At 36.6% G+C, this 25,195-nt stretch overlaps 1 protein-coding gene across 1 annotated transcript in view; it reads right to left on the bottom strand.

The window, feature by feature from the left end:
- LOC149077128 (pre-mRNA splicing regulator USH1G-like) overlaps nucleotides 1-20,777 on the bottom strand; it is a 50,539-nt gene extending 29,762 nt beyond the window's left edge. The window contains exon 1 of the mRNA XM_089244861.1: nucleotides 20,397-20,777. Coding sequence (XP_089100987.1) covers nucleotides 20,397-20,572 — 176 coding nt within the window. The 5' untranslated portion in view covers nucleotides 20,573-20,777. The remainder of the gene's footprint in view (nucleotides 1-20,396) is intronic.
- Between the last annotated feature and the right edge of the window lie 4,418 nt (nucleotides 20,778-25,195).

The raw sequence follows: 25,195 nt of genomic DNA, 5'->3' as shown, positions 1-25,195 counted from the left end.
GTTGATTGGGCCCTGATTGTGAGGTAACATCAAACAGGTGTTGTCGACGACAGTTCCGGTGTCGGTGAAGAGCCATTCCAAGACAGGAACACAACGCTATCTAATGTTTCTCCAAACGTTTCTCACATCCTAACGGTAAACTCCACTTTCACGGGCCTTAATGGCAGACAAAGCACTCCATTTACACCATCATGCCATTTTCCTCGAAAGAGTCTTCAAATAGACATCATTCGGTCAAAAAGATAGCAATAGGAATACATACTGTATATAAGAAGACTGGCTGATTGCCGACCATTAAAGATCCATCACGTCAGACACAGTTTATGATTTGCAAGGCCCAAGGGAAAAGCTAATAGTATTTGTATAAAAAAAGATAGAATGTACATCTCGGCAATATGTATGGCACTGTACATAGGCCATGAGGCGTATCCGAACGATATTTTATTCCAATTTTGTTTTTGTTTTTTTTCGGTGGGAAAATGATGTTTTCATGGCTAACTATCCATGACGAGAAAACACAACCAGAAAAATGGAAGAAAACATCGACTTTCTTTCCTTCAATTTTTCTATTAAAGGCAAATAAATCCTATTTTTCTTAGGATTAATTATTTGAGTCAAGGTCGGTATGGTTTGAGATAGTTGAATACATTGAATACATTTCCGAGTATACACACAAGATTACGTGGGTTTAATCTATTACGAATCACTTTTCGGTTTTCTGGTGAAAGTCGCAATAGGGGGAATCGGCATTACAAGGATGTAAAACCGATGTCAAAGGTCGAGTAAAAGTCAAAGGTCGACAACATTCGACATGTCGGATTAGAAAGGAATGAGGAAAACGAGAGAATGTCTATTGATGTGTCTTTCAAATCGAAAATGACCGGCAACGATGACGATATAATGTAAAAGTATTCATCACCGTAAAAAAGGGCAAAAAAAAATAATTTGTTGTTTTACTAGTTTTTTAGCTATTTTAATGTACGGAAAAAATGCCATTATTTACTATTTTTATAATTGCAGTCAAACTCGGCTTATAACGGCATTGAAGATTTCACGAAATTTTGTCGTTATAACCGACGTTGAAGTTTTCAAGAACTTTCAACTATGGAATCAGATGGAAATACCCCGCATAAAGTATTTCATTAAAATTCAGATGACCATATTTTAGCGAGAAAAATATGAAACGTTGCTATCCCCCGTCATAAATGGTATAGATTCCAGTGAAACGGCTAATTATTGCTTATAAGTAACCCTTGGCGGGTAATAAAGTGCTGCAGTCATTGCCCGATTGTGACTTGATGAGGCTCAGGGCAAAAGAGGTATTGGGCCCTCCCCCCGCCCCCAACAGTGGTCGAAGAGGTTTGGTACGTCAGCAAATACAGTACATGTTGTTTGTAACCACATAAAAAAAAAAGGAATACGCACTATTTCAAATGAGAAACAACGTAAAATTCTCCACATATCTTACAATGAACTCTTTTTTCGTTCTCTCATATGAGCAAAATCATTGATAATGTCATCAAAATCTAATTTTCGAGTTGTGTGTCTCTCAGCTTCAATACATAATAAAGCTAAAGTACACTAAGTAGTATAACTGGTAGTTTTTCTTGTAAAAGACTTGAGAGTGAACTGGTAATTTTGACCCTTTTAATAAGAAGAATGATCTTTCTGTAGAGCAATTTGATACTGGTCATGTCACACACACAGTTGTGATCACATGATGTCTCAACATTTGAAAACGTTTCTTCTAAACCTCTAGCGTTATTTAACATTTGTGGCATTATGTCACCAACCTGAACCAAGGATGAAAATTGTTACAGTTTGTCTGAAAGTATGTTTGCAAAACCAGATGCATAAAGTTTTTCATTGCAAATATACGGAATCTTCATGAAAATTTCAGGGATTTAACGTTGATCAAACATGTTAACTTTCTTGTAATCATTTCATAAATCATTTTACGGTCAAAAAGATGTGAAATTCTCAGGAATCGAACGGAAGACTGACGAATTGAAATGTATTTTTGTCATGGAGTTAATATTGCAATAGATGCATTATACATACTGTATAATATCTATTACTGATTAATATATGACTAAAATTGATATTTAATAGGGTTTTTGCTAATAACGGACACTTTTAAAATAGTATGATATAATTTAGGGAAAATTCGTTGATTTTCCAACATTTTACCAGATAAGATTTATAAATTTACCCCCTCCCAAAACATGTGGCCCTGGACAAATGCCCGTGTAGTTCATGTGGAAATCGACCTTGGCTGCAGCAAGTCTGCAGTAAATTAGGATATATTCCATGAAGAGAAAAGTTGGATACGACAAGTGTGTGTGTGTGTGTGTGTGTGTGTGTGTGTGTGTGTGAGAGAGAGAGAGAGACAGAGTGAGTGAGTGAGTGATATAGAAATAAATCTCTATCGGGAATACACCGTAAAAACAGAAGCCAAAGCATTAAAAGTGTTATTATATCCAGGGTCGTCTTAAGAGTATCATGGGTCCCCGGGCAAAGTGGTTTTTCGGAGGCCCTACCTGGAATATCCTAGAAAATTTCAACCGGATCTCTCTAATTTTTGTGAGGCCCCTCTTCTCTTGAGGGCCCCCGGACCGTGCCCGGGTGGGCCCGTGCGTTAAGACGGCACTGATTATATCCTAGTTCATTGTGTTTTCATCGATCGACGTTGTAAGCGAATCTTAACATCGTTTGCCGGGACCGAAAATTATTGACGTTGTCGTTGAGTATGATTGTATGTATAATCATTCATTTTTTTAGAAAAATGGTTAAAAAAAAAAGCAAGTTAGATGTTGAGCATGACTAACTTTATTTGATGCGGTTTCAATGCGTAACAGTAATTTCATGTGGTGATAATTGTCGTATCAAAATGCACAAGCAAGCGTTGTGAAATGTGTTTATTTGTTACGATTCCAATGAATTTCTGCAAATTTCTGAAACATCCGTGTTTTTCATTTACGAGGAAATTCGAGTTTTTGTTTTCCAGGCTGACGGAAATAATAACATCAACATTTTTTGTTAGCATTATTTTCTTTTGTTCCGAAACGGTTTTAATTTTAGAAAATAGCAACTATTTCCAGTAATAGCGACTTATATTACTTTAGAAGTTAATTTTCAGCTTTTGTGGCCAATTCACGGCCGCGGCCTAACCAGTATCTTTTTTTTCTGCTGATGCTCTGACTTGAATGATTTAAAAGAATTTTTATGAATTTTTATTTTTACGTACAGTTCGAATCTCATGAGAACGAAGTCATAGAATATGCACCGAAAATATTTCCCCTACTGCTAATTTTGTTTGAGATGTTTGGTGGGCTGTCGGGCCGGAATCTTTCACTAGCCACTCTTTAGTGCGAGGGTAAGAACATAGTGTACGCTGGTTTCCGAACCTTCAAGTCAGCGTTTTCATCCGATCCGTAACGGCTCCGACTCACAGAATCGGAAACGAGCTTGTGCCATGTGTTGATAACAGTGTTCCCCAATACACATCTACATTCGTATAATTCAGCATCAAAAAATTCAATTTCAGTGAATATCGCACTTAGAAACGTGATTTAATTTTTCTCTTTTGGCATCAGGAGAGACAGGGCAACAACTTTCTAGTTGGGTTTTGAGCACAGGGTGTCCGTATTAAAAGTTAATTTTTTTATTTTAATAACTCGATCGTTTTGCAACATGAATAGTGCATCTCAGCTCTACGTATTACTTAGATACTTTTCTAATTGGAATTATGCTTCTAAGATCAACGGTTAGCCAGTGAAATGCGGTGCGTGTTGGTAGCTATGCATCCTGCGTATGGTAAATACATGGTCAAAAACCCATTATCCCGATTTCTTTACTCTTTGGTAAATATACACAAAAGACATATTTTTGTGTCATTTCAGTGCGAAATACGGCTATTATAAGTACAAAAATTCTTTTACTAGAAAGAAGTGATTCTTTATCGAGTAATTTTTTGTGACCTGCTGAAATTTGTTCTGAAAAAATGTTCAGAAATTTATAAAATTGCACCAAATTGAAGAAATCGGAAATAGAATTCAAGAAAACAGTTATTTAGCTTTGCCGAGTAAGATTTTTTCTGTTTTTAGGTGTTTTTTAAATCTATTTTTAGTATATTTTACCCTTTTCATCTAATTAAAAAAATACACCGCTCACTCTATTAACTAAATTGCTGGATTGATGTATTATTTCAATTAAAAATATACTAACAGCACCAATTCAGATCAATTTTGGCAAAAATATTTAAACACGTTTTTATGGGAGTGAACCATAGTGACCAAATATGTCTCGATATTTCAAAGGCCATCTTACGGACTAAGCAGAAAAGTCAGACCAAAATGAGTAGCATGATTTGAAATGATTGAAGAGAGATTCAATGATACACTCGTATTGTTTCTAATTTTAAATTTAAGCAGAGATAAATTCGAATAAGAATCATTGATCATCTTAAGGTCATTTTCATTTGCGATGGATGGATGGATTAAAGTGATTAATGGATCAAAAAAGAAGCAACAACAACAACAAAAAAAGATTTCTCTTTCAAGATTCGGTCTCATCTATAATAGTATGTCACTTCAAAAGCAAGCAGTCGGTGATTCGATACGTATAAATAGTATGTCACATCTTATCAGATCCGGCCCATCATCATCATCATCCTCGTCGTGGACAGGTTAAAAACAGGCCATAGGGAAACAAAAAAAGGCCCACACGAGAGACAAGAGATGGACAATCACTGGACGATGATAATAACGCGACAACCGCCTATTCATTCATTCAAGAAACCAAACAAATGGACACAATCGATGGACACGTTTTTTATGTTTATTTTGGACAGCAATCGAAACCGTAACGTCGTTTTTTTTTTTGTTTTTTTTTTAGTGTCTTCGGTACGGGAAAAATAGACGGTTATTTCCGAAAGGAAAGTAAGAATGACGCGAAAATCACAGTACGTACACAGTGGATTGTTGCTTTTCCCGTGAGAAGAATTTCACGCAGTGTTGAAGCGAATAATTGGGATGAACAGTCAAAATAACAGCGGCAGCATCAATCGAACCGCTCCGTTTGAACTTTCACCTTCTATCACTCGAATACTGTATTATTCACTTTTGTTTTTCGTTATCCGATTATGCAAATCACTAGTACAAAATACTGTTAAAAACCCCCCCTCTTAACGGTCGTCCCTCAGATGTGGTCACCCCTGTTTTACAGCTAAATAAATATTTCCCGGCAAAAGCCCATTTAAATAATGCATTTTGAAACCCTGCTTAACGGTCACCCTTAGGACGGACACTAATTTTTATCATTCCTTCTATGGAACTAAAACCCCTGTATGGACACTAATAGTTGTAATTTTGGTTCAAGTTATTCTCACTAGATGGCAGCACAAGTTCTTATATTTGTTGTTTTTGAATGAAATTTTGGTTTGAAGTTTGTTAATGTTTGGCAACTCTGATGTCAGTTTAAAGTCTAAAACCACGTGTTGCTGTTTGTGTGTGCTCGTATAGTATTTTACACATGATTCCATGATTTTTAATAAGGCCAACTACTAATTGTTCCTTTCTATCACTAAGAGAAAAAATTTATGTCATCGAATACAGTGATTTATGACAGTATCGACGGAATCTTATGTTCCTATAGATGATAATATGAGAAAAGGAGATCATGCCACCGAGAGAGAAAGAAATATATCCGTAATCGTCAATAAATTAGCGAGGTCAGAGTTATCTGAAGACGATATGGAAGAAGTACATATATTGTGAGGAGCAACAAAGCAGTACTGGGCGGTACTGTACTGGACGGATTAAATGTATTTTCCATTTCCCGACGGAATAACATATTTCAAAGGCATTTTGGATTTAGTCTCACTACTTGAAACACATTTTGAAGAAGTTAGAATACTCACCAAAACCCACCAAACATCGACTGATCAGTTTTTCCAAAAAAATGTGAATTTAGTGTACAATCTTTATTTGAATAACGTGATCCTCACGTAATCCCAAGAGAGATCCGTATGATCTATCTGTACAGGGGTAATTTGTTGGTTTTAAACTAATTTTTGTATTAATTATAATATTTGTTTTGTAATTTTAATCGCGCATCATTGCGATAATTATGTACTTTCATGACTTTGAACGCATTTTATACTGTCATGGAATTTCGTAAATTTTAAAATAATGAACCGTTTCGGTTAATGTTAATACTGTGTTTTACAGTTTCAACTGCAAACTGTTTTTTCTTATGGTTAAAATTGACAATGTCCCTTATTTAAAAAATCCCAATTTCTCGTATTTTTCTTTATTAAGCACGTTTAGCCTATCCCATATTCAGAGTCACCCTTAGGGGTGTGTGACAGGTGCGGACGCACTGGGCCCTGCGTTTTGGAGGAGGCCCCCCCCTCATTTACGTTAACATAATATCTTTTATAAATTCTGGATTTTAATCAATTCTGGAAATTTTCTGAATTTTCGATTACACCCCTTCCCCCCTCACAGAAGAAAAAATCGGGACTAAAGAGCCCCCCGCTATTATTTTCGCACTGGCCCTACGTCTGGTAAGGGAGGCCCTGCCCATATTAGAAGTGTTGCAACTGTTACGATTCTACTTCGTTGCAAATTCCGATCACAACGAAATTTCCAGAATGTTCTATATAGACAAGGTAATTTTTTTTTTATCAAGTCACACTTACCTCAATAGGCAAAGGCTAAAGTAATAAAAACTGGCTGCTTTTCTGTATATAAATATTTTTCTCGCGTATTTACCCAGCTGTTACAACGAACACGCTAGTCTGACGCAGCTTATGTGTGTGTGTGTGTGTCCATACACGTGCACTACATTACAATCGTTAACGATCGTTGACGACTTTACAGCATCTGGATTATGCTATTCAGAATCCACAGAAAATAATAATTCTTCGAAAAAATTTCCACAAGTCCATTGACACTATTACAAGCTTGATCATTCTGCTTGTTTCCACCGCAGGGCCGCCTTTACCATACGCTGCCCCGGTGCGGAAAATATTAGCGGAGCCTGGAGATTTTTGACAATTTCGGGGGCCCAAAAATGTTTATCATCAGATTTGGCCCTTTTACGTATTTTATATAATTGGTATCGAGAAAAAATTTATACATCATTACAGAAGATACAGGAATACCGAAAAAGTATCGATGGAAAAAAAAAAAATTTAACACACAACTAAGTGTAAATTAACAAAAAAAAAATTAATGAAAATTTTAAATTGATGAAAACTCAGCACTGATGGTCCTTTTTCAATTAATGAAAGGAACAATTTCAAAAAACGAGTGAGAACTTGAAATTGATCATTTAATTGAGGGAAATAATTGGAAAAATAATTCCCCCCAGAATTGATAAAAATTCAGAATTTGTGGAAGATAGAATTTTTTGGAATTGTCAAAAATTCATGGCAGAAATGATTTCATAATTGGAAAGCTTTCAGTAATTTAAGGCCTTCATGTTTGGTTCGGGGCTTTGAGTTCCTTTCGCCATGGTCCCACTACCGTAGGGCTGCCAGGGCTCCGGGTGACGACTGATCATTTGTTTTGTTTTTCACACTGCAAATTTACTATAGAGGGGCCCCATGAAAAATTTGGCAAGGGGCCCCACCAAATATCGCAGTCTAGGTGCCCTGCTGCAGGATGTTGGGGTCAAAAAAAATTGACCCACAGTATAATCAAAGTCTTTAGTAACAAACATTCTTTTAGCCACCCGGGGAAAATATCTGTTTTTGTGTCCCCCCCCACCCATGATTTTAGATGAAAAAAAGGCCCTCAGCATCAATTACATTATTTGCCTTTCATAGTTATGAAATCTTTTCCGCAAGTCCCCCCAACATTAACTGTCACACACCCCTAAGAGTGACTCTGTTCCACTGGAAATGAATTTTAGATTTTTACCATGTCTTAATTGTGACAGAATAATTAAAATACGTGGAAATCGTGGCCATGTCGAAATTGTAATTGAAATACGTATTTCCCACGCTGTTTCCTCCATTGGTGTTGATTCCGCACGTGGCGATATCACAGACGTGTTTATTTATTCGGGTTATGAATTCGGTCGAATTAAAACGAACAAATAAAAAAGCCTAGATTTCGCCACCATCGGGATATGTAAGGCCTATAAACCCCATAAAGAAGAAAAATAATAAAGGAATTAATTGCGTTTTTTTTTCATTTGTTTGTTTGTTTGCTTTTTAGGGCGTCAGGGGTCATGAAGAACGTTATGGTCATTTTGTTCCATCCATTCTCATCAGCAATTAAGCAACGTCTACATTTCGAAAGACTATAATGAGTTGAATTCAATCCAATTAAAGCGTTAATTATGCAGAAAATTTCGAAGTTATTTCGTGTGATACTTTCCATAAAGACGCCGTTTATTAAAGTCACGGGCATTCAGAGGCGCCGACGTGTGAAGAAAACATTGGGAGGGCTGAAAGTTGTTGGTCGGCCCGTATATACGGGACTTGAGCGCGTACGCAGATGGTGGGGGGCTGCATTGTATTGTTTTTTCAGAAATTACTGGAGGGGCTCAGCCCCCTAACAAAATTTATTGAGGTGGGGGCTTAAATGGCTTCAGCCCCTAGGTTTCGGCACCTATGCGGACATTGTTATCACTTTTGATAAGCATGGAACGGATCAATATCATAGCATGGGAAAAAATTCGTTTTTTATCGGGAATTTGGATAATGTTATCAATTTTTTTCCCCATGCGCATTTTAATTTAGCTAACATTTAACCAGAATTAATTTTTTCCCCTATAAGTCATCGTTATCAGGCAGCAAGACTGTGTAGGAAGCTATAAAGTGTTCTTCTTTCCCCCCCCCCCCCGTTGTTGATAAACATTTCCGCACCCTGTATATCATAATCGGGCTGTAGTATTCGCTGTGAATCATGTACGTGTGGAGCAGCTTTTATGTAATGGCCCTCCTATAGCGAACGCAAATGTATGACGAAAAGAAAAAAGTGCTTGATCAGTTTCTTTCAGTTGAGATTCAAATTTATTTTTCTGAGAGACTTTCTCAATGGATTTATCAAACGTTTCGTACATTAAAAAAAGTATCGTAATTCGTGTTGTACATTAGACAGTTCCACTATAAAGCCTCACAGTGATTGAATTAAGTAATCGAAAATATTCAGGAATAATATAAAATATTCAATATAAAAATATTCAGGACTGTAGTTTAATCCCTTCGCTTAGAAGTGATTGGCAACAAATTCGGATGATCTCTATTCGACGAAATCGGCGATAAATAAGGTAACCTTGTCTTAACTTAACTACACGTTAGAAAAAGGGAAAGGAAAAATAAAAAAAGTAGAAGAGAGAAGGAAGAAAAAAAACAAATGAAAAAGTAAAACATTGTAATAGATAAGTTGATAAGAGTATAAGTACAAAGTAGATTTCTCTTTTCACCCCCCCCCCCCCACCGGTTCTTTTCAACTCTTATATGTATATTGCAGAAGGATACATTACATGTGGGAAAAAAATCGTTATCAGGGTATTGAAAAACGAAGCGGAAAAAAAATTATAAGGTTACAACAAAGCTTCGCGATTGTGATGAGCGAACTTGTTTGAATTTATTCCACCGGCGTTTGGACGCAATATTACGTCCTTGTTCATAAAGTGGTTAAAGGAGGGAAAATGCCGTTTTAAAATAATAATAATTGTGGAACAGTTGAACATTTTGCAACCAATTATGTGGAAAGAAAAACAAGACTTGCCCCGTCTCACTCTAATGCCCGTTTACCATACCTTTAACCAAATGATCACCGTGCTTGGAAATGGAACTTTCCTCGGATATAGTTATCATTTGGTTATTGTTATCAGAAACCCCATAGTCCTAATGCGATCACAAAAAAAAAGCGGCGTGGAATTGCATATTGGTATTCTTCTTATGATTTTTCTTATCGCGTGTATCGAAAGTACAGGATGTGCTCGAAATTGGCTCGATGTATCGACGTTAGATCGTTACAAGCTCACGGTTGGCTACTTCGACTGATAATGCTTGTTACATGGGTTATAAAGTTTGCAAATTTGAATAAAATGACTATGCGACTTTCTCTAAGATTACCGTCTTTTTCTTTGACATTTTGTACTTGTAAACCTAATCGGTTAAGTCGGTGAATGTAATATAAAAATCATCATCATTAACCCTTCGATAACTTTTTAACATCGCAAATGCGGAAGATGAGCCCTTAATTTGTAGAGAAAATGGTTTTTTTTGAAGGAACAAAATTATCAAATGATTTCGGAAAGGAACTTTTTTTTGGATCCACCAAAGAATATCAGTTTTCATACAATCTTAGGGATTGATTATCCGGGATTACACTATAATAGTTTGATAAAAGATCTTTCACAAAAATTGAAAAATACAACCAATAAGCGTATTGGTTGCATTTGCTGGAATGTAACCGATGTAACCCTTATTGGTTGCATTTTTGAAGTTTTATAAATGAAACTTTGATAGTGTGTAAGTATCAAAAAACATAATAATAGATATTTTTGAGTATAAAATTTACAACTGTATGCAGAAAAAAAAAAATTTTTAGTTTCATACCAAATGCTGCTTATTATCATTTTGCCATTCGGTTTAAAACCAACAATCATTTTATTTTGAGAATTATAATAGATAGTTTGATTTTATCCAATAGGTGGCAGCAGGTATCCTACGGCTATTTTACCCACACGGGTAAAAGGCTTACATCCCGGAAGGGACAGAGCCGGAGTCGTGTCTGGTCTAATAGAGTAGGTATCCTACCTTGAAGCAGTTTCTTGTATTTATAATGACTTAATATAACAATATGAAGTATGACAAGTCAAGAAAATTAAGAAAATTTTTCTTCAGTTTTTGTTTTTTTTTTCTCCGGTTGGCAAATTGTTTCTCTCATTTATTGTTTGTCATGTCATTCATGGCAAATTGTTTCTCTCATGGTGGTAAATTTTCGACTCAAATTCATCAGTCTAGAATTAGAGAAAAAAATATTGAAAAGAACACTTTACTAAACCGTACAAGTTCCAGGCTTTTGGTGCTAATACAGTCGAATACCGTTACAGCGAAAATCTCGTTTTAGCGAACACTTTTCTCATCCCCCCCAAAAAAGTTTACATAGGAACAATGCTAGGTAACCTGGAATTCCTTTATAACGAAATTTCGTTTTAACGAAGTGATTCCTCCGGTCTCTTGGCGTTCTTTATAACGGGATTCGACTGTAGATAATTTTATTCATTGCCTTACAATTCGACACTATAATGCCCTTCTGAAAAAATTTAATTTCAAGATGTCCCGGTTTTTATCCGTTTTGTTCCGGTTTCTCAGTCGCATGATCTGGTCACCCTATCCTACGCCTACGCCTGCCCCAGTCCGGTCCTGTACCGTAAATTGTCTATGATTCTATAGGCGAGGTGAATTGTATCTTGATGACTTCTTTTCTCTTTGTATTTTCTATCAAATATTATAAAATATGTAATTTTATTGTAAACTCTAATTTGTATAGTTTCATCATAATTGACTGGGGACAAATAAATTATGTTATGTTATGTTTTCCGAGGCGAAAAAAGCAGAAAATTATAATTATCGGTTGGGCTGATTTTAGATTTTTAATTGGTGACCACATTGCTTTCGAATTTTTGCATTTCTTTCAAAATTTTGATTTAAAACAAAATTATATCATTTTCCATATTTTTCGTGCGTATAAAATCAATTCGTTTTTAAAGTTTTTTGAAGTACCGTATATACTCGTGTATAAGCCGAGTTTTTTTGTGGCGTTCCTCAAGTGGGGGGGGGGGTCGGCTTATACTCGGGTCAGTTTTTGATGAGAAAACATCGACCCCCCACAATCAGTAGTCATTTTTGCAGCAGTGTTCGAGAAACGGGCCCATGTTCAAACCCCCACATGGAACGGATTATGTCAAAGCAGAGGCAAAGAAATCGAAAACATCATTGGCTTCGATACTAGGTGGGATAACGTCGATTGTGTACAGCTTTTAGATGTGAGCATCGACACGACTCAGACTATTTAAGGAATTTGTGGATCGAATGGATGAGTTCCGATGATGAAGAAACTACAAAAAGTGGTGCCTTGAAGAAACCTGACATTGGCCTAGTGTGCTAATGGGTACATGAGACGTGGAATTCTGTTTCCGCCGATCCTTCAAAAAGTGTTGCATCAGCAATGCGATGGACGGAACTGAAGATGATATCCTCTTTGAAAGTGACAATGGCGATAACAACCCAGATGAGGATAAAAACGAAGATGCCGCGCCCCCCTATGATAATCTGATGGATTACGGCGAGCTTGGAGACTTAGAAGAAACGGATTAGAAAGTTTGAATCATTTTCTATTGTAAATTTCCGCAAGAGCTATTCATTTTGCATGAAAATATACGATTTTTTTTCCTCTAAAATGAACAGATTTTTTGGGGGTCGGCTTATACACGGGTTTTCAATTTATTGCGGTTTTGGTGGTCCTGAAGGGGGGGGGGGGTAGGCTTATACACGAGTATATACGGTAAGTTGTATTTTTAAAGTTTTATAAAAGCACTTTTACAAAACGTTTATAGTGTAATCCAGGCCTAACTTATATGCCCGACCGGGCATGTTTTTTTTTTAGATTTTTCCGACCATTCGGCCTACACAGATATTCTATCGTCTAAAAATTTTAGCCAAGAAGTCTCCGTAAACCTTAGCTAACTTTTCTTCCCATTTGGCTCAATATCTTTTGCCCGATTAACCAAATGACTGTGTAGGCTGAATGGTCGGACAAATGTACAACTAATTAAAGGTTTCATTCCATTATATAAGTTATTGCCATTAATTCCGTCTTAAGATGAAATAAACTATAACTTTTTAATATGATCAGAGATAGAGATAGTTGCCATCAAATTTTTTGGAAACGTAGGCTTTCACAATTCCCACAGACTACCTGCATTACAGTGGCGGTTTCACAGGAGGGGTAATTACTCTTCTCCCCACTGAAAGAAAAATCCATATGGCATGCCCCCCCCCCGGGATTACAAACTCCTGTTTAAAAAAAAATTACCTTCCCCCCCCCCCCCAGACAGAGTCTCTGGAATCACCCTTTGCTTCGTTATCAAGTTTCCAATTTGAAATTCAATTTTTTTTTAAAAATTTGCTCGCAACTTCTTTCTCGGTTTCTGCTCGTGCCAAAACAGTCAAGGTGAAAAATCTATGAATAAATACTAATTACTTATTACGGAATGGAGGAAATCAAAACCTAAATATTTGAGGGCTTCGGTTACATATATATAGCATTTCGTGCCATCAATGTCAATAGATCGCGTGATAAACAAAAAAAAAATTGTGTACAAAAACTTGTAGAGTGGGAACCCCAATGATTTCAAGACCTAACAATTCCTATCAATTAATCGCAAAAAATTTCAAACTCGTGTATGAAATCATATCACATCAATATTTGTTGGTATAGCCAATTCTAAATATGCAGCCGATCCCTTATAAAAGAAAAGGGTTTTGAGACAATCCAAAACAAAGGCCCGATTGTTTCATTTACCTCCTTTAAGAAAAATAAAACAATAATGGCGTAGGTCAAGACTTTCTACCTACTCGGTATCCATTTAACGATGCTATGAGCAGAAATAAGGGTGAATAAAACAAAAGCACGGCAATGGTAAGCCACGGCGGCAAAAAAAGGTAGGTAAAAAGTAAAAAAAAAACGAGCACGCAAACAACGCAAATGTGGGCATCGAACCCACGACATGAACATTTGCGGATTTGAAATAGGAATCACCCCCGCCACCATCTTATGACATGATAGTGGTGTGTGTGTTGGAGATTTTTCTTTTCTTGACTCTTGAAAATATCGCGGCTTTTTTTTCTCATTTCTTTACGGGAGGGGAGAAGCAACAAACCCTATTTCTCTTAAGGATTTAAATCATCATCAGCAGCAGCAGCAACGCCAATGGCCATTCCCAATCTCAATCGGATCTAAAGAGTTGTCCCGCTGGAAAACTCCTTCCTAATAACTTCCGCGTTTCTCTGGAAGCATTTGTAATGCATATGCTGTACTTAAAATGTAGTAGATATTCATCATTTATATAATGGGTCTGTCTCACTTTCAGGTCTAAGGTCAAGGTTTCATTATAACAACCGACCATTTCCAACATATGCTCTTCCCTATTTCAGATTCGGTCATTGACAACTTTGTGCAGGAATATAGATTGTTGATGTCAACAGAGAAAACGCTGTGAATATTTTCTAGAGGTTTTATGGACACATACTAGCCTTAAATAACTTCAACGTGTGAACATTTAAAATCCTCTGAATATTTCCCACAAATTTCAAATGGTTTTAAATCTTACCTGACCCAACCATTACACCTGAACTTTATCGCTATTTTAGTCGTTTCTATTAGCTGTTAAATGCTTTAAAATCTATCACGGATACGATATCTAATCACACCATCTAGATAAATGATTTTCTGCGGTAAGGGCAGCAGCTAGATATTCTGGGAAATGGCAGAATAAGATGAAGAACGGGGTCTCCCAAATGTTTGGTCTACCGCCCTCTTCTTCAGAAAATATTTTTCCTCTCATTGCCTCTCAAGTAAATTCACCCCATAAGATTCTTGAATTGATACCCGTAACTTCTCCCGTCCCCTTGGACCATTCCATCGCCCGCCGTAGGGAAGGGAGGTATTGATATCTCCCACTTTGGAAAATACTGATCTAGAAAGTTGTCTCAGATAACTGATACCAACCAGACTAAACCAATGAACGAGCTTGACCACTAAAAAGTCGCTTCTAATGGCTGAGAGTGCTTCGAAATGCTGTATATCAAAAATACACAGTCGAGCTAATAATCCAGGAAAAGGTTCAACAGCAACTAGATGGTCTGAAAATGGTTAGAAGATGACAGATGAAAGTGTTGTCAGAGAAGTATTTGGAGCCATGTAAGACTGAATCATTGAACGACCATAACCACTACATCTAAACTTTCTACCCGTACAAGTCGACAGGTCGCTTTTAATGGTTGAAAAGTGCTTCGAAATGTCTCAAAAATGCACAGTAGGGTCACATCAGCTAATGCCTAAATAAACGATTTTTTTGCAATTCGGGTGGCCACAGCAGCAACCAGTTGGTCTAAAACTGCACCATATAAGATGCTGGAAGGTGTTGTCAGAGGTATTTAGAGCCAAGGAGACTGAACCATCCAACGACAGAGCCACTAAACTTCAACTCTCTAGCCAAAATTGAACCATTTCTAATGGCTAACAAAATTCCTCAAAAAATCTATTAAAAGTAGAAAATCAAGTTGCGCCGTTTACAGATAATGGTTTTGTGCCGTCCAGCATCTTATTTTTTCCTTTTAGTTAATCTGAAAAGGAAAAAAAATTAGATGCTGGAAAGAAATCTCATCCCAAAATTAGCCTTAGCAATATCAGAAGATGTTGTATTTAGCTGCCATCATCCACACTGAAGTATGTTGTTCCTGCCGGAGTGATTTACCACCCTCTTGGAGCCCCATGCGCAACAATGTGCACTTCCCCTGTACAGTCAAACTCGGTTATAAATTCCACGGATGTAAGGACAGTTCAGATATAACATCAATTCATTGAGAATAATGTTTATGGAATTTGCTTATAACGTTGTTGAAAACGCAATTTCACATTTCTGCCACTTTTGCTTCTGTTTTTACGATTTTGTTCCCCCATATTGTTCTACATGTTCCCTATACAGTTCCTAGAACTGAAGTTCATCCCATTGAGGCAATGTTTGTCTCTTCAAAAAATAGTTATTGCATCTGTTTACGCTACAACATGCTTATTCATACATGAATCTTAGGAGCCGTTCAAGTATTACGTTATCATAGATGAGGGGAGAGGAGGGTTTCCGATTTGCTGACTTTTGATGACAAGGGGGGAAGGAGGGGTTTGGATAATGTTTACGTCATCAACCACCCTTTATGAAAATATGAGTTAGGATTCAGAGGGGCAGAGCTGATGACGAAATTTTGCTGACAAGGGGGAGGGGGTGTGTATTGTATTTCACTGGCGAACCGTTGTTCCCAGCGGCATACTTCCAGTTTGAAAATGATTCTAAATATAAATATTCCTCTCTCTCACATATTTGTCATGTTCCAACATTTTTGGCAATTGTCTATGAGCCTTATTTATGATCACTATTTCCTGTAATTTTTTCAATCAAATATGGTCACCCTCATCACAATGAAAAACACCTCACACAGAGCACTTAATTTGCACCTGATCTAATTTTTCGTCATAACAAAGGTCTTGAAAATGTCAAACTTGGGTTGTAACGACACCTCTCTCGGTTATAACGACGAAATTTCGCAGAATATACGATGTCGTTATAGCGGAGTTTGATTGTGTTTTCGACTAAATATTGTTTCACGTCGACATCTGAAGCACGCGGGTCTTCTTCAAAGACTGGATGGACATCAAAATGAGTTCGGCCAAAACTGATGCTGCTACTACTCATCGATCAGTCGCGAAACAGTTATGATATGAAGCATCAAATGGAATTAATTAACCGATAAAACAAGAAAACTAATCTCGTCATCAGCTTGTTCTCGGTAAACACCACCGAGGTGAGTCATTGTCTTAATTATCAACGTACTTACATTAACGTTGTTACGCGAAAACCAGAAGAAGGCCGATCAAATCGAGGGCGCGTCTGTGAATACAAGACCAGCAGACTCGGCGTGATTGAGCACCGTGTACTAAATATTTTTCTCGCTCAATAATATTGCAAAAATAATAATAACAATAATGGGGATAATGTCAAGGTCATCATCATCTTCCTCTCCCTTCTTGAATTCGCCGCTTCTCCTTTTGGGGGGATTTTTAGCCTTAGGGAGCGGTCGGGGCTGTTGTTGAGTCTGCGACAAACTGGTATCATCATCTACCGATGGAAACTCATCGTAATTTGCGATTGATAACAGGTCTAATAATCACTGGAGAATATTACAAGTGCATTTTTGGGGTCAGGTCTAGATACTGACAGTGGCTTCTTGATGAGCATGCGCCAACAGAACCCCCTCGATCAAGGGTTCCGAGTGATACAGGGGCCCCAAAATTGATGTAGGTTCATTAGTTCTGAAATTATTCAAATAAATATATGAATTTTTATCGATACTAAAATCAGTCACGGATGTATGGGGGGAGGGTGATCAGTAATCGACCCCCCAAGCGAGATTATTTTTATGAAATTATTGATGATTAATAATGATTGAGATTATTTATGAAATTTTCGGAATTTCTAATACGGTAGCATCGCATTCCAATCAAGCCGTTTAAAATTACCTGTATCAACGTTTTTAATTAGATAATAAATTCAAGAGAACTTTTACTAAAAAAACGGGGAAAACCGGGACACTTTTTCAAAAAAGTTGGGATGGAGAAAAAACAGAGGTAACCGAAACCTCTTCCGGAAAATCCGGGATAAAATGAAGGACGTATGGTCATTCTATTCGTAGAAACTAAATTTTTTTAGCAATTTTGTAAAATCATTCTTCCCAACAGCGGGCTCTAGATCCGAACATGGCTAAAACTATTTTCTGTCGTTGCGAATTTTCATAAATTCTAATGAGACTTTTTTCTCGTTTTCGTTAATTCTGAATTTTTGTTCATTCTGAATTTTTTTCTTTCTCTAAATACGGATTTTTCTTCAATTTTGGAAATCACTTCTTTCATTGATTCTAAGGTTACTTCAGTCATTAATTCTGAATTTTTCATTTATTTTATTCTAAATATGCATCTATCATTGAATATAAATTTTCATTTATCCTTAAATTACTTCTGCCTTTTATTGTGAATTTTTATTGAAATGATTTCTGTTAATGATTCTAAAATGATTTCTGTCACTAATTCTGAATTTTCATTAATTCTGGAATTATTCTTTTCAGTAATTCTGAAATTAATTTTACTCATTCTGAAATTATTTTTGTCACTATTTCTGAATTTCCATCAAATCTGTAATCAATTTTGTCATTAATTGTGAAATTATTAATTCAATTTATTATGAAATTACTTCTGTCATTAATTCTGGAATTATTAATTAATTTTATTCTGAAATTGCATCAGTCATTAACTGTAAATTTCCATTTACCCTGAAAATGCTTCTGTCCTTTATTACGAATTTTCATTCATTACGATTTTCATTTGAAATTATTTCTGTCACTAATTCTGAACTTTAATGTATTCTGAAATTACAGTATTTCTTCCAAAACTGAATATTCATATTTATTTTGAATATGGATTTTCATAAATTCTGAAATCACACACACACATTTCATTCATTAATTGGAATTGTTACGGTCATTAATTTTAAATTCGCTTCTGTCGTTATGAAATTATTTGTTACTAATTTTGAATATTTATTTATTCTGAAATTATTTCTTTCGAAAATATGGATTTCTTTTCAATTCTGAAATTATGTCTTTTATTAATTGAAATTATTTTTACAATTAGTTCAGAAGTTTTATTTATTTTTAAATTATTTCTCTCAAGCATATGAATTTTTCTTCAATTTCAAAAATATTTCTTTCTCTCTCATCGGTTTCTTATAAATTCTTATATTATTTTCTTCTTTAAGGTATAGATTTTTCTCCAATTCTTAAATTAATTACGCCTTTGGGCTACCTATTGCGAAATCTGCTTTTCCCAGGGACGGATAAAGCTCGTGAAATTACGATACGCATCGTCAGTAGTTTCCCAAACGGTGCGCTGCGGCACCACAGGATGTCACAAGACTGATCGGGGGCGCACGGAGTATTTTAGGGTCAACATAATATTTAGAGTAGTAAATAGTAAGGGCTAGTATATACAAAACAAGAGTCTGTCATAATAATTTAGGATGCCACCAAAGAATTTGGAGAGCGGACCGTTACAAGGTTTTATCAGTTAAAAAGTTTCTCGGTGTCAATCTCTCTTGACACTGTGGTACTACTTTACCTTGAGGAAGATAAGTGACGATGAGACGACCGCATATAGCAATGTCTCTTCACCGAGTGGCTAGCTCGTCAATCTCTCTTTGTGAGAGAGACATTGACGAGAAAAAAAAAACATTCTGTAGATCCCGGTCAAAGAATTTCGATGCTCTGGTGGGTTCTCGGCCCATCAGTTCTACTACATTCTATAGAAGTACTTACGCTTTTTCCCACAGTATCACATCACATTTAAATTTAAATGAATTTTTTCAGCGGTCTCTGTGGGCATAGGTGCCGCAACTGGGGTGAAGGAGCTGAGGCTGTTTGAGAAGCCCCCCCCCCCAATAATTAATGAATATAGAATGCAACGCACCATTGCGCTTCCTGCGTACAGGCTTGAGTCCCGTATATACGGGACGAATGACAATATTCGTGCTCCCCAATGTTTTCTTCCTGTAGGCGCCTCAGTCAGTGCACTCCCCCCCCCCCTCCGCTAGTCCCCTCTGCCATGGCTCCTCTTTAACTTTATTTTCATCCGCGGGCCCATTTCAATATTCCAGTATGGCAAGGGGCCATGACCTTCTTGTAGCCCTGAAACATTCTGAAGGAGCCACGGGTGATAATCAAGGGGAAGGGAGGGGGGAAGCCATGATATGTGGTTAGGAGGGAGGGCCGCAGAGAGCTGTGGAGAAAATTCGGGTAGGAAGAAACGAGTCTTTTTAAGTGAAAATATAGAGAGAAAAAAATGTTACTACTTCTTCTCAGGATCCAACAGAACTATCAGCAGTACCAGAGCCTACACGGCCCGGAAGCCTCATGTCTATAGTGGTTTTGGTTCTATATCAGAGGTTCCCAAACTTTTTGTTCTATCACCCCTCTTTTACAGAAATTTTACATTTCTGTCATTTTTTGCATCGAATTTTACATCTTCTATTTGAATTTTACATTCGTCACCCTCCAAGTCAAGCGAACCCATAGGACGTAGCTTATATACTGCCCCCCTTCCCCCTCCCCCCAGGAGACCACGTCGCCCACTTTGGAAAACCCTGTTCTACAAGCTGAGATCTGAGTCTATGGTTTTCGAGAGTAAATATGTAAGTGCTGTCACTGTCAGCTAGTTAAAGGGCCCCCAAGATCATTTGCTTAGTTGCTCATAATTTTGAAATGGCTCTATATAAAATTAGGAAAAGAGAGAAGCCCACTGAACTCTAGCCCTGGGGTCCGACACCTGTAATTTTTTTTTTCCACTATAAATGTATTAAAAAATAAATTCAATATAAGTATAAATTATCTCATGAAGGAGAGAGGGTGGCTGGATAAGACAGAGGGCCATGAGAAGAAAATAAGTAAAAAAGGTCCAATGAGTCCGAAAGGAACCATGGGTGAAAAAAAACCGTTCAATGAGATAACGCGTGATTTTAATAGCAACAAAAACGTTACTCACCCTCTTCCGACAATCAACCTTAGGGCATCTAAATTTCCATAATAAGCAGCCCACAGGGTCGGAGTCATCCCGTCCTCATCGGATGCATTGCAGTCCTTGCGAGTTGCCTCACGTAGAAGGTCCAAGTATCCATCACGAGCAGCTCGGTGGAATCGATCTCTGTCCAAACCGGACATTTTATATTATTTTCGGACTGGACGTACGACTAATTTCTACGACATCGGCAGTGGCGTACTCATTTGTATAAGCGTACGAAAACCTTCTTTAATCAAGGGAACGGCACCTCTCACCGGCACAAACACACCAACCAGTACGCGCGTACTCACAACGACTCACATGATACGATCACACACCGTTGCTGTCGATGCGACTGCTGTTTCTGATATGACTAGTGAAACAGCGTACGTTATAAGCTCTTTTTCGCTAGTTTTCCCCATTCTCTCCCCCCAACAGGTGAGTGAAAATAATAATAATAATAGCAATAATGCGGGCAATATCGCCAACACACGCCGCATTTATCGCCAAGTCGACTATAAAAAAATATCCCCGTAAATCAAATAAGACATCTACAGTGAAAATTTCAAACATATATTTTTAAGTCATTTTATTCAGAATTAGTAATGCGCAATATTGTCTATAATGCGAGTGGATAAAAATAATTATTTTATTACGATTCAAATAATTTATACTTTTCCACATTTCGATTTTAAAAAAGTTTTATGCATTTTAATTTTTTTATAATAAAAATATATTGCTTCATCAAAAAAATTATATTTTACGAAATTATAAGAAATTCACGAAATTATTAGAATTGAAATCATCAGAAATTCATGAAATTATAAGAAATTCACGAAATTATTAGAATTGAATTCATCAGAAATTCACGAAATTATTAGAATTGAATTCATCAGAAATTCACGAAATTATTAGAATTCAAATTACCAGAAATTTCAGAAATTATTAGAAACCCACGAAGTTATTAGCATTGAAATTAGTAGAGTTGCTACGAAATTATTGGAATTGAAATTCACGAAATTATTAGAACTGAAGTTCTCATGAAATTACTAGAACTGAAATTATTAAAAATTCGGAATTTAAGAATACAGTATTAGAATTGTCTTATAATTAATTTTTGGAGTGTGATGAGCGAGACCTTTGCGTAAATCCACCACAAAGGGCTACTTTATTATGGGGGGCAAAATTTATATGGTCAGAAAATTTTTCGGGCCAGTTTATTGATGAATAGAGGGTTACCCTCTCTAAGGAAAGTTTCATAATGGTTTCTTGTAACATTCATAACAATGCTGTACTGGATTTTCCCCGTCTATGGTAAATTTATGTAGAAAAAAAAAAAAGCTATACCTCTCTCTCAGGAATGGTTCCATAGTTTCCTAACCTTTTTGTCCCATCGCCCTCAACTCAGACTAACCCATAAGATCCTATGGTATACCCGTAACTTCTACCGCCCCCCCCCCCCCCAGAACATTCCATCGGACCCAAGGGGGCGTTAATGCCCACGTTGGGAATCACTGGTCTAAACCTATACCTCTGATTATGACTAAATTATAAAGCGTTTTGAGACAAGATTTCAAGTTGAATCTATTGTCAGATATTTCATTATATAAAAAACAAAAAAACCACGAATACCACACGCGCAATCCAAGCTTGACGAAATCAACACATAATGGCTGAAGATAAAAAAAAGAATTAATGATCGTCACATCAGAGATCGGTATAGTACCATGCACGAGTTGATTTTTAAGATGGCCGCCCGCCCGCCCGCCCGCCCGCCGCAGCGCAAATCCATTAAAGGTCGAAGCTATCGGATCATTTCTCCAGACATCTTAAATTAAGGTCAGGTTCGAACCAACAGCGAAAGAGTTTTTTTCCCGTGAATCACTTTTTTCTCACTTTTATTTTTCGTTTCTATAAATAGTCGTCGATTCCAATACATTGCGATTCTCATTCCAATTCATAGCTGACAAAGTAAAAAAAAAAAAAAAATGGAAGAATTGTATGCCTTTATAAAGTATCCGATTAAGTTCGGGAGCACTTTTCTATGGAATGAATTTTAATAACATTTTTTGACAAATTGTTTCCCCGAGATGGTGAAAACAATGGTAAATTGTGGACTACTAAATGCCATTTTCTGTGAAAAAGTACTTTTCATGCCCCATTTTAAGCAAACGTCATGCAATACAGTCGAATCCCGTTATAACGAACTCCAAGAGACTGGAGAAATCACTTCGTTAAAACGGAAACTTATCTGGCGGATCAGAAAAGTGTTCGTTAAAACGAGATTTTCGCTATATCGGTATCCGTTAAAATGGAATTCGACTGTATTCGAAACAGGATTGTGCCAAAAATTCGATGAATGAATGTTTTGTTGTTTTCACAGTACATTTAGCTAGTAATGATGCAGGTAATGAACCAAAATTTAAAAGATTGTATGATATGCTCATTAGTCACACTCAAATCTGTTGATGTACGTGTGAATTTTTTTGAAATTTCATTCATGTCCTGTATAAAACACTGTAATTAGACATATATATTATGTGATAGACCTTAGATTTTGGTTCATAACAATATACAGCAAATAAAATACAACTGATACAGCAAATAAAATACAACTTTAACTTGCATAGTTTTAATCTTTAACTTGAATAATTTTATCATAACTGACTGGGGACAAATAAATGATGTATGTATGTATGCATGCATGTAAAATATTGTATTAAAATTTCGTAATGATACAATGAATAGATTTTTAGGAATCATGTTTCAAACTCAAGTAATGCATTAAATATATATATATATACAAATGCTTGTATATATGCATACATTGAGTGCATGTGCTTTGCCACCCCCTGGAAAAAGTAGAAATGACGGCCCTGTTCTAAGCTGCATATAAACAAAACAAAGTGTTTTTTGGAATTACAGCAAACAGGGTTTTCATAAAAAAATTAATAAAAATTAATTTTTTTTCTTCCAAAAAATGTGGTTTCCAACGTAGTCGGACACCTTAAAAGCTAACCCGTTCGGTTCTAATTCGTGTCCCGTATTAAGAGATATATTTATATTTGTAGTGTATGGTTGAAGCTGTATATCCATGAGATGATAAGGTTTACGGTCGTTCCAACAAACGCCATGTTGAGAATTTCAATCACCTTTATAGGAGTCAACCTGATTCCGCGCGAGCACTTTTTTTTATAATCTCTCTCTCTGATTTGCTTTTATAATATGAGCACGTGCGAATCGGGAAGACAATCTTCTTACTGTGGAGATGGTTTTTAGAATGGCAATCACACAATTTCTCTAATTTAATATCTATGAAATCTTCTGTGGGTTCCCGGATCTAATTCCAGACTTGTCGTATAATAGTATATCTAGTAGAATCTTCGATATTGTATTCTTTCCACGTAATGAGAGAGATGTATATCGTAATTATGGAAACAAAAACGCGTTAATTTGTAATATGTATATCACGAGAAAGTGGACTCTTATAGGCCAGGTTTCTGATGATTGCAACTAAATATAATGTATTAATAAACGCGTAATGATTTCTTAATTTTCTCATAATATTTTATGCTTTTATTCCTGCACGGAAGAATATTTTTCAAATTAAATTCTAATAGGTCTTCCCAAAAGATGTGTTTCTGGTACGAAAATATCCCAGCTGTTGCTCTTTTTTCTCAATGTAAAATAAATATTTTGTGGCAATACAATATTTTGTGTTTCTTAACATTTTTTTTAGCTCGTGGCCCCCCTTCCGACTACATTTTTTTTCTTGTGATCCCTTCTGCAGGGAGATATTAACAGCATCACGGATTTCCGAGCACAATTCCGGTCTATCACCATGAGGAATTTACTACCGATTGAGTTGAACCGGAAGTATGTGTGTGTATGTGGGTACCTAAACAGCCTGAGTGCTGATATGTTATATCTGATTTTCGACTGCTGCCATCTATTTTTCAGAAGTGAAGTGAGTAAAGTGCGACGATTGAATAATTGGTTCCGTTGTAGGCCTGTTGCTCTCTGCGGCAAGACTTCATAACGGGATGATTGGATCTCATTCGCTCTTCGAAGTTGGGAACCACAGAAAACCAACTTCAGCTGACCACCACTGTGTAGCTGGGGGAGGGGGGTCAAACTTCCTCGTGCGTTTATTATACATTTGGTCTCGGAGCTTTTTCTCGTGGCCCACCGAGCATTTTCAAAAAGTTGTTGAAAACATTGAAAAACGATTAATACTAGGATCAATGAAAGAAATGGTTCCGGAATCGATGAAAATTCTGAATTACTGAAAGAAATTATTTTAGAATTTTTGCAACAAATAATTCCAAAAAATAGTGAAAATTTTTTTTTTTTTTAAATCCACAAGAAAGAGTTGTCGGAAAATAATCAAGAAGAAATAGGCTATCGTGAGCCTGATGAGACCAGGCGCATTTATGGTTTTGCCTGTGGGGGCTACGCGATTTTTTCCCGCCCTTCACCCATTCTAGTCTAATTTCCTTGACTACAATTTTTTCGAATTCGCCACCCTTTGTTATAGTCCACTTCTGTTATAGTCTCCTTCCTGCAAGTACACCTGTATCTCTAAAGTCACTCTTTTAGCCGTTCACATGCTTGCACACTGTTTTGGTCTATCACATGGTTGCATACTGTTTCGGTCACTCACATATTTGCACACGTTCTAGGTCACTCACATATTTGCACACGCTCTAGGTCACTCACTGACCTGGCCCCTCGTTTTGAAGGTCACTCGTTTGGTCATTCACGTGCTTGCTCAAGCTCTAAGT

This window comes from Pholcus phalangioides, unplaced genomic scaffold, assembly GCF_987345545.1.
Source record: "Pholcus phalangioides strain wild (caught in Gottingen) unplaced genomic scaffold, Ppha-v1.0 ptg000015l_1, whole genome shotgun sequence".
In the NCBI taxonomy this organism is placed as follows: Eukaryota; Metazoa; Arthropoda; class Arachnida; order Araneae; family Pholcidae; genus Pholcus; species Pholcus phalangioides.
This window is presented reverse-complemented; position numbering and strand designations above follow the sequence as displayed.